At 41.3% G+C, this 11,387-nt stretch overlaps 1 protein-coding gene across 2 annotated transcripts in view; it reads right to left on the reverse strand.

Moving 5' to 3' along the window:
- Nucleotides 1-6,140, reverse strand: part of vwde (von Willebrand factor D and EGF domains) — a 31,875-nt gene extending 25,735 nt beyond the window's left edge. The window contains exons 1-2 of one of the 2 annotated variants that reach the window (XM_072691642.1): nt 5,899-6,140; nt 1,313-1,506 (exon numbers count right to left, since the gene is read on the reverse strand). In XM_072691642.1, coding sequence (XP_072547743.1) covers nt 1,313-1,506; nt 5,899-5,959 — 255 coding nt within the window. In that variant the 5' untranslated portion in view covers nt 5,960-6,140. The remainder of the gene's footprint in view (nt 1-1,312; nt 1,507-5,898) is intronic. The other variant, XM_072691643.1, reaches the window with a different exon arrangement.
- Between the last annotated feature and the right edge of the window lie 5,247 nt (nt 6,141-11,387).

The raw sequence follows: 11,387 nt of genomic DNA on the forward strand, positions 1-11,387 counted from the left end.
CTTTGTGCGATGTCACAGAGTAACCAACTTTCTTCCCTAAAAAATCTTTCAATCAATGGTTCTTTATGGAACCATATCTGCAGATGAGATGCATAGAGTTTATTTTTAACGTTTAAAGAATTGCTATAATGTTGCAAATGAGGTTATTTAAGAGTTCTCTAGTAAAAACAATGACACCTCAAAGGACCTTGTGAATGCATACATGGTTTCTCTGACAGTATTGTATTGTATTGTTTGACTTAGAAAAGGTTGTAATAAACACTATATGGACAAAAGTAGTGGGACACCTGCTCATTCATTGTCATTATTTGCATTTGTTGGAGTAACTCTCTTTACTGTCCAGGTAAAGCTTTCCATTAGATTTTAAAGCATTGCTGTGAGGATCTGATTGATGTTGAATGACCATCACCTCACCACCCCTTTTATATCACCCAACTACCCAACTCACACCTAGTATTAAGCTGTGTCTGTGCATTTGTAATGCACAGACACAGTAATGCTAAAGCTGTTTATCTGCAATAATATATCATTAAACACACTGAATCCCAGCTTCTGACTTACTGGCCTATAATACTACTATAATAAAGTAAGACTACCTTTTAAGGTAAAGGTGCACGTATTCGTCACTGTACAGTGTGGACTGTACAGCGAAATGTGTCCTCCGCATTTAACCCATCTGGTAGTGAACACACACTCACACACACACACGTGTTAGGGGCAGTGAGTACACACACACACCCAGAGCGGTGGGCAGCCAACTCCAGCGCCCGGGGAGCAGAGAGGGTAAAGGGCCTTGCTCAAGGGCCCAACAGTGGCAGCTTGCCGAGCCCGGGAATCGAACCCACAACCCTGTTATCGATATCCCGGCGCTCTAACCGCTGAGCCACCACTGCTGTGCTTAAATGAGAAACAGCCCTGAACCATCACTGATGTCCTCTGGAACCGTCACTGTAACATGCTCTCATCAGTTTCCTGACAAAGCCTCAATGATCACGTCAAAGGACAGGAATGCAATGCAAATTAAACCAATGCTTTGCCAGGAAAGAGCCAAGTTAAATGCTACTGAGTAAGCATACTGTACCTGCCCCTTGGCCCTGCTGTAGCATTCTGACTGTGAATCTGTGCTCTAATCATTAGCCACAATGTGCTTTTTTAACAACTAAGCTCCAAAAATAGATTAAAATGATTAAATTTACCAGTACACTGAAAAAGAGGGTGAGGTAATGCTACAGAGCATTTAATAATATCATTTGATAATAGCTTTTGATCCTGGCAGGAGGCAAATGAAACATTTCCAACACATTTATACTACCTCCACACATTTGGTGGGCATACGGGCCGGTTTATCAAAGATCTGGAACTGGTACCACCCAGGGGCCAGTGAGTGGTCACAGATGAGCTTCTCCTGCAGGGCAGATTGGGGCAGCTGCTGAGAGGTGAAGCTTGTACTCCTGTAGGGGTTCTGCAGAACAGTGTGACCATCTGGGCTGCACTCAGGAGGCTCTGCTAAGAGTAAACACATTTTCATAAATACACAGCCAGCAAGACAACATGAAGCATGAAACACATGAAAATACTCGATGTGGACAAAAGTATTGGGACACTGGCTTGTTGTTTCTCATTGTTTCTTCAAGTCAGGGATAAATAAAATGTGTTTATCCTGCTGTCTCTAGGATTGCATTCAGCAACAACCTTATTCCCAACTTCCCAACTCATTCCAAAAGTATTGGATAGAGCACCAACCATCATTCCAGCTCAATGCTGGGGGACTTTATACCCTTCTAGCCTTCAGCTGGCATTGGACATGGGGCCAATTGTGCATTATAAAGTGTACACTAAAGCATTTGTTATGTACTGTTTCAGACACTGCTGTGCCATCACAGCTCCCTTTTCTGAGAGATGGCAGCTATGGTATGACTTCTACAGTAGCTCCACAAAATCTCCATGAGATCCTTCATTTTCAGCCCTCAAATTCAGACGGTAAGTTATGTGGAGAAAGTAGCACTGCACACAATAAAACTTCAAATGTGATTACCAATCTATAATGCTTCACCGAGCAGAACTGAACACCTATGTCTAGTCAACAGATAATGTTATGCTGTATTACTGCGCCAAGTTGCCTTTATTAGATTTAATACATTTGTAATCTTACCAATATAGAAGTAATGCAAAGTAATGTGCTGTTTCACACACTGCTGTGTCATCACAGCTCCCTTTTCTGAGAGAATACGTCAGCTATGGCATGACATCTACAGTAGATCTACAAAATCTCCATGATATCCTTTATTTTCACTGCTCAAATTCAGACGGTAAGTTATCGGGACAAAGAAGCACTGCACAAAACTACACCCAAATTATCACGTTCAACTGAGCAGAACTCAAAAGTCATGTCTAGTCAACAGATAAAGTTATGCTAGGTTATGTCTGGCATGTCTTTCACAGAAAACCATCAGCAACACCATGTTCACTACCACTACAGTCATCATCAACTCTACACTCACCATCACCTCCAGTCCAATTCCTATGCAGCAATTCCAGCCAATGGATTTTTACTGGCTGGTCAAATGCTGCATTGGCTGCCTGAACATAGACAACCTGGATGCCAATATGTGGAAGTGCCTGTCATATCAACAGCTGTGAAACTGTTAACAAACACCTCTTTCAAGCCTAGAGGAACATCATCACATGTGAATAAAGGAACAGCTGACAACCTTCAAGAACCTCTACAGCATAAAACAAACCTTGATAACCAACATCCTGAAGCCAACATCTCTAGCTCCACCTCCAGAGACATTCATCTCTTCTTCAAAACGTAGTGCTGATTCTCACACTAGAGAGGTGTCAAGCTCCACAATGTTCTCGCAGGCACCATGTGCTGAAAGAGATGCGATGAGAGTGCCAAGGAAGATACAGACGTTTCCCGCCAGAGCGTCTGTATGGATCCGTCACTTGTGCCAATGAGGTCTAGACCTCATTAAAGCATTGTGCCACACTGTGATAGGTCCAGACCTATCACAATGTGGCAGCGGGAGGAGCGAGAGGAGATGAGGAGGAAAGCCCAGCGTAAGAGGAAGCAGGCAGCTAGAGTCACTAAGCTAGGCCTGGACCGCAACATGCTGATGGAGAGAGAGGAGTATTCACTGAGGGATTACCTCAGGTCATGAGGGACAGAACCTCAAAGCAGCACGTTTGAAGGTGTTTAAAGGAACTCAGTAAAAACTGTTTAAAAACAAGCACAAAATAAAACTGTATTTTATTCCCTCTTATTATTTTAAGCTGAATTGATATCTTCATATATCTCCTTCCATAGACAAGGAAAAGAACCCAACAATCTGAAAATATCCAAAAATATCTGAGCTTAAACCACATGTTCCGGCTAAAGCAAGCCAAACCCAACATGAATATGAATTAAAGTAATAATTCATATTCATGTGTACCTCAGCAGTCTGATTAAGTGCTAACAAAGTCATTATACACCTCAACAATCTACAATTAGTAGTAATGATGGAGGGGGATGTAAACACAAGCTCCTGCAATACAGCAAAACTTTATGAAAAAGAGATGTAAAGATTAGCCCCTAATGAATATCAAAACAAACTATGGCAGTTAGGGCTGGAGTTTCTTGGCTGGAGGAACATTTGTTTCCTACATGAAGAATGAAGAATGAAGAATGCTATTAAGTCTGAAACACTGTCTAATAATATTTTAACCCAATATCTGTATTAGTCAAGTCAAGTCAGATTTATTTGTATAGCTTTTTACAACTGTTGTCGTCACAAAGCAGCTTTACATAAATAGTGATTAATAAAAGACAGAGACAGAGAAGAAAGAAGAAAATAACGTAAGACATGGTGGATCAAAGACCCCCAGTGAGCAAGCCAACGGCGACAGTGGCAAGGAAAAAGTCCCTCAGAGCTGGAGGAAGAAACCTTGGAAGGAGCCAAGACTCACAAGGGGGACCCGTCCTCCTCTGGTATTAATGTTTACAAAGGCAGCACAAATGGAACTATTTGGGTCATTTGGGTTATTTGAGTTTTCAAAGTTCTCTCCCCTCCTAAAGTTATACAGTCTTATCTCATACCCCAACCATATCAATCTTACCAGAAGAAAACCTCACATTTTCACTGCTCTTTTACATCATCATATTATACTCTTTAAATTGTGTCAGATTTTTTCTGAAGATTGGAAAGAATGTAAGAATGACTTACACTGGCTGTGTCCAAATTGTTTACTACACAGTAATACTGTAAGGTTTATACTGCATACTAATTGTAATAGCGTGGGTTTGGCAGATTAGTACATAAAATGGGAAGAAAACAGAAAGTGACAAGGCATTGCTTTGACAATATACATGCTGTTTCCCATTGCATTGTGGCATAATAGTGTCCATCTAAACTACACTCAAAAGCTGTGTCCAAAGCTGTGCCCTACTGTGCACTATCCCCTGCACGCCAACATCCAGATCACTATACAGAGCACTATTATAGGGGACAGAATTCGAACCGGTAGTAAACGATTTCGGACACAGAGTAAATTGCATCACACAAGCATAAGCAAATCTTCCTCAGAAAAGCTGAACGTGAATCTTTAAACCAACAATGCAATGAATTTTGTGTATACATTGTTTGTAAACCATTTATTGCAGTGCATTGTGGGATTGTGTATTAAAGTGTATTACAGTGTATTATTAAAATTCTGCACTATGGCAAAATGGTGAAACCCCAAAGTAGATCATCATACAGTGATTAGGGCACAGTTTTGTTGTTTTATATGTACGCATCTTTGACATTTGAGTATAGTCAATTTAGACAATTTGATCTATATTACATAATATATACTCTACATAAAACTACACAGTATTACTGATTAGTATGGAATTGGGACGCACCTCTGAAATTCATTGATTGATGAAGTCATTTTGGAGCGTTTTTCTAGCTAGGTCATTTATCATGCAGTTATGTCCCAATGTAATTGACGATTAATTTGAACAGATTCCAAAAAGTGAAAAACTGCAAACATGAAGATACAAGTTTTTTACCAGACGTTTCAATACGTTAATAAGAAGTTGGTCCCCTTTTGCAGCTCTAACCGCAGGTTTGGAGCTCTGCAGTTATTGAGTCAGCAGAGCTTCTGAGACATTTCTGCTCCCTGGCTCTGTAACTTCACATGGTCTGACACTTTGTGGCTCTGTAGCTCTCTGTGGCTCACTTTTCAATAATACCCCTCACAGCTGATGGTGGAAGATCTAGGGATCAAGGGATGAAACTTCACAAAGTGACTTTGCGAGTTGCAGCGGTGGCTCCTATTACATTCAGAACCATGCTGGAATTCAGTGAGCTCCTAAGAACCACCCCTTCTTTCACTACAAAAAAAATGGAGATACAAGGTTTTGCAAGACAGCAATAATATAGTGCATTTTTGTTGTCAGCAAAGCAGTTGAACCTTAGGTTCTTTGCCTTTAACTTGTTTTAAAATAAAATGTAAAGCAAAAGCCTTTACATAAACATGTCTCTAATATGATAAACAAGCATATTCCATCACATCTGTGCAAATATTGACTGGTAGTGCACATAATACCCATAAAACAGGTCAGTCTCATTCAGACTTGGTATCCAAAATAATTCATTCTATATATATATATATATATATCCATATCAATATCATATCATTTTAATAAATCTAACTCTGCATATCGTCTGAAGCTGTAATACCGTGGAAATACTGAGGAAATATCGTGATATTGAGCTTTAATAACCCCACTGTCCAGCACTAGGAGAGTGTAGTCGACCGTATGGCATGTTATAGTCTAGTCTACCCTCAACACAGCCTCCACAGCACTACCCTGTAAGATCCCGGGGCTTTAAAAGCACAGTCGAACAGCTGAACGATCAACCTTACCTGCCTGAGAGAGGTGAGCTGTGTACAGGACCGCGGTCAGGCAGATGTAATCCAGCCACATTGTCGACCCGCTGCGGCTCCTACCGAACTTCACCACGACGTCTGCTGGTCTTCAGCGCCCGGACAGACACGGAGGGCAAGGAGCTCACCCCAGGAGCAGTCACCCGGTCTAAACGAGCTGACTCGAGGCGATTAACGAGGGAAATGACGAGGAACAGGTCTCATAAACGTGCAAATCTACGATAAACGGACTCGACACAGCTCTGTGGAAGGGAGACGCAGCCCAGCTCCTCTCAGCTCCTCTCAGCTCTCAGTTATCCGCGATAGAGTTCAACTCCCCCAGTCAGCTGGTGGAGAGCATTTAACATTTACCTCATAATAAAACAATGATATTATTATAAATCCATAGCAATTTCACCATGTATTAAATCAGACAGTAGACTGGGGCTCGATAGGGATAAACCCTGACAAACCATTTTATCAATGTATTTATTTATTTAAAATTGCAATATTAATTATTAACATTAATGATTTTTTAATTTCCTCCTTGTGTTCATTCTGTTGCTACAGTTATTTTTATTTATGAAAGTATTTGGAATTGAAGACATTGAAAGAGAGAACCTTGCCTCTCTTGCCCCCTGCCCCTGTGATTGGTGTTGAGGGCTCTAAACAACCTCCCAAAATAACCCGTACACACCTGTGCATGTACTCACTCTCTACACTGTGTCAATCAATTATGATGAATGGACCAATAGAAGGGCTCAGAAATCTTTTTACATTGACTTCCATTGAAGTTTTTCTCCTGTAAAATTGACATTTTGGAGAAACAGGTTTCTGCGGGACAGTGACTATGTGGACAAAAGTATTGGGACCCCTACACATTACATTTATGGCATTTAGTTGACACTCTTTATCCAGAGCGACTTACGAGGTTATTCCTATTACAGAGGAGGGCTTATGTAGTGTTAGGAGTCTTGCCCAAGGACTCTTATTGGTGTAGCACATTACAGTCACCCAGACCAGGAATCGAACCCCAGTCTTCCACATGGTGTGGTAGCTCGCTGGCGGGTAGCGGGGTTACCTATTGCGCCACACCAACTATTACACCTCCAGCAGCCTTTACTGTGTCCGATTCTAATCAATATGTTAACAATCCATTAATATAGAGTTGGTCCTACTTTGCAGATCTAACAGCAGGTTTGGAGCTCTGCAGTTGTTGAGGCAGCAGAGTGTTGGAGACGTTTCTGAATTATGCTCTGAGCTCAGCACTCGGAGACCCTGCTTCTGACACTTTGAGGCTGAGTTGCTGTGGTTCCTAAATGCTTACACTTTTCCACAATAATACCCCTCACAGCTGATGATGGAATATCTAGGAGGGCAGAAATTTCACCAGCTGACTTGCAATTATGGGGTCCTATTTCCTCCAGTTCTACACTGGAGTTCAATGAGTGCTAGAGAAAGACCCATTCTTTCACTAATGTGTGCTTGATTTTATACACATGTGGCAATGGGACGGAATGAAACAGGACTGAATTCAATCAATAAGATGTGTCCCAATACTTTTATCCATATTATGTATATGTATATTTATATCACCTGCTTAATATTGTGTAGGTCCCCCTTGTGCCGTCAAACCAGCTCTCCGTAAGACCTCTGAAGGTGTCCTGTCTGTGGTAAGTCTTCTAAATTGTAAGGTGGGGCCTCCATTGATTGACTCAATGAGCATCGGCTGCCCATAACTCCCATGTCGACAGTTCTCCAGTTATAACATCAGGATCTCCGGGACCCAAAGCAACGAGGATGTGAAGCCAATCTGAAAGCATAAGGGTTAATGTTTAGCCTAATTCAGCACCATTTTCAGGCTTGAGCCCTTTGAAGAGAAAACCACATGTCTCATAGTATCTTTTTGGGGAAATATGAGTGTGTTAAACAGTGCGACTTTGGCGAAGCATGACAGCCTCCTCTGCGTTTTTCAGCAGCTTTAGTACTCTAGCAGATACAGTGGATTACTGTATGCTGTGTCTGTCCGGCTGTAGAGGCTAAAATGAATTCAATAAATCAATAATGAACAACGTATCAAATGTGGATAGTCAGGCTTTGTAAAATGAAGCAAGTGACCTCTTGCTGTGGTCATATCCACTATCGATCACTCGTTGTTTGACTGTGTGTATCAACACTGGGGAGCAGACAGAGACGTTCCCTATGAGAAGGTTGAACACAGTCTGTGGTTTGATGCCTATGCCATGCGAAGGAGTCAGATAACCAGAAAGCATCTGTTAAAGTGTTTTTATCAGGGCTGTCCCACTGCCTCTCTGAGATGTGAATAACATTCACGGGATGAATACTGATATCTGAGTGCAGCCATCTGTTCTGTGACTGAGAGGTGTTTATACACTGAACAGAATTAATTACATGCCTGTTTCACACTGTTCACACTATCAAATCGTAATCAAAATGAAAGTGCACTGATTTGTCATAATTAGACGCTCACAGACACAGTTGTTATACTGTAAGGCTTATAATAGCCCAGATACAGAGAACACAGACTGCATAGCTCATACCAACCTAGGTGTTTGCACTATTTTAACCACTTAACACACTTAACAAGGCTTATTACACACCATGGCGTACACACTCAGCAACTACAAGGACTTCTGTAGAAACTGGTGGGGCTAATCACACTTTCGGCCCACCTGCCCAGGCTTTTTAAGGTTAAAGGGTTTTGTTTAAAGGATCCTTGAATATCAAACTATTTACTTTGGCATAACTGAATAATAGGAGTTCAGTAAATGGCAGTAATCTGACATACCATGAACCTCAAATACTGTTTCACTCCTTTAAATTTAAATAAAATCCAGCATAACCTAAATAGAGCTGAAAAAACGGACTAATTCCAAAAGCCCACTGTTTCGTACCAGTCTTGACTTGTCAAATTTACACCCCTAAACTTCACATACACCCAGTCCACCAGCGAAAGCCCTAGTTAAAGCTGGGGAAACAGCACATCACGATGGCCTCTTCAGGAAAGTCCTGAATTGTTGTTGACGCACCAAAGCAGCTCTTCACCTCCAGACCCGGCTAGCTACGGGAATACTGGTTGCTGTGTGAACCAGGCCTCCTAACCACAGCCTTTCCTGTGCCAGTGTTCGCAGAAGAGCAGCTGAAACTCAGCATGCAACAGAACAAATGTGGAAGAGGAAAACAAGGATCTGTGCTAGACTAAAAGCCAATGCTAGCCTTTTACCATCTGTTTTCCCCATTGTCAGCTCCCCCCCGAAAAGAAACTGCTCTACCTCTGCTGAACACACATTAGAAGGGAAAGCACCGGCTGATAGTTTTTTTTTACCTGCATCATTTGAGAAAGCAAAACCTGAGCAAGAAAGTGGGGATAATGCAAAAAGCTAAGTTTCTCCCTATGAGTACAAAGTCAAATGGATGTTGGATGGATGGACATGTCCATTCAGCTCTACATACAGGAGATTATTTCATCTTTATTCATCATATTCTAACATCATATTCATTACTCCACTGACTGCACTTTCCCAAACACATTAACCCATAATTCATATTGACTGGTGGCATCGTTTCTTTCAGACAGGCCTTTCAAATGAAAGGAAAAGTTTCAATACTGGCACACACACACACACACACACACACACACACAGGCAGACAATGCCCTGCCTGTTCTGTTAGTCCTTGTTGCTAAGAAACTTTTCTGTCCAGTACAATGGCAAAGTCATCCTAAACCCTCCTACATAGCAACACACAGAGGTACGAGCTGGATGCACTGACATGTCCAAAGATACAAAACATTAAAGAGCTCATTGTATGGAAATCTAATTCCCATTGCTGTCTGTAAATCCCAAAACACAGTTCTCCACTCAGACCAGACCGTCCATATACAAATTAAATATGGGCACAAACAGCCTGTTTTAAGGCTACATTCACATTACAAGTTCTTAATCAATTTTCAATCAAAAAGAGTTTTAGCCCAGGTCCATCAAATCCGAGCTGATCGTTCACATTCATGTCACATGCCCACAAAGTGGATATGATCTGACCTAGGACCACAAATGAAAGTGGCTCAAAGCTGAGTCAAAAAGATTTAACATGTCCACACAGCTCAGATATGTGCCACATTAAGGCAGAAGGTCAGATTTGAGTCGCTTCAGCCAGGTAATGTGAATGTCCTATATCCTATATTCATTGTTCCTGTGATGTCACAAAAACCAACACATTTATATACATCCTGCTATTCAGCCTGCAGCAGTTTAACCCCGCCCATTGACAGTGACATTATAAGAAGCACTTTCTAAATGAGGCGCAATTCAGGGCAGCCATATGTGTGTGTCTATATATATATATATATATATATATATATGTGTGTGTGTGTGTGTGTGTGTGTGTGTGTGTGTGTAATCCAAGGGACTTTTCTTAAATCTCAATGCCAGAGTGCCATGATATGAGGTTATAGTACCTAACTGGCTGCAGTACACAAGACCTTTGTTGCATGAATGGATATACTGACACTGTCATGCAAAAACCTTCTGTCTCTAAAATGGAAAAAAACTTCTTAATGTTCAATGGAAGTCAATGTAAAGATTCAAGTCATTTAGAAGCATCCGATACAACATAAAAAATTTTGCATCACATGAACGATATGTTTAGCATAATGTAACACAATCATGATGCTTTTGGCAGTTATAGGAAGCCTTTCCAGACAGAAAAGAATGCCTCACAACAGCACATGGGTTTATTTTATATAGCTCACCTATATAGATATAAGAAAAGCTTTCTTCCATCCTTCCATTTTGAAGGTCATTGTGTGCATTAATGAACTGAATTAGACATGGTCATTCTTTAGCCACCTTTTGCCATTACAGTATATTAGCTTGGTTTATGTCAGTTGGTGAACACTGGAACCATTTTCCCAGCCTCAAGATACAATATGTCAATCATAAGACTGAATCCCAGTGTGTCTACTATTGTAGATTATTTCCTTTCCTCTTCTCTTCCTCTCTCGCTTCACAAGCAGGTCGACCTGGGAGCGTTTTCCAGTAGCTGTGTTTTCAGACTCTCAAAGAAACACACATAAGTACATCATATGCTTGCCTAAGTCTGAGGACATCAACTAAAGCCATGGTTCGTCCAGCTCTAGCAAGAAGCAAAAGGCTTTGAAAGGTTGTGGGAATCTGCTATATCTTATCTTTGCAGTGAGTCAGAGGCCAGAGGCCTGATTCCCGGCTCAGGTTCAAGCTGCACTTTACCTCCAATCAGCTCTTTGAAAGAGCCCAAAAAACTGATCACCACTAAACCCGCATTTCTGACGTGACAAGCAGATGTGTGTTTGTCCCAGGATTGGACTCCCACTTAAGCTCTAACCCAATAAAAACCCAGGTGTGACCCTTGACCTATTGACTGAACTGCCTATGAAGAGACTTTAGCCTCTGTTCCTGTCTTATGTCTACACTCTTAAAAAGGGTTCTTGA

The sequence above is a fragment of the Salminus brasiliensis genome, chromosome 11 (genome assembly GCF_030463535.1).
Source record: "Salminus brasiliensis chromosome 11, fSalBra1.hap2, whole genome shotgun sequence".
NCBI classification, from domain to species: domain Eukaryota; kingdom Metazoa; phylum Chordata; class Actinopteri; order Characiformes; family Bryconidae; genus Salminus; species Salminus brasiliensis.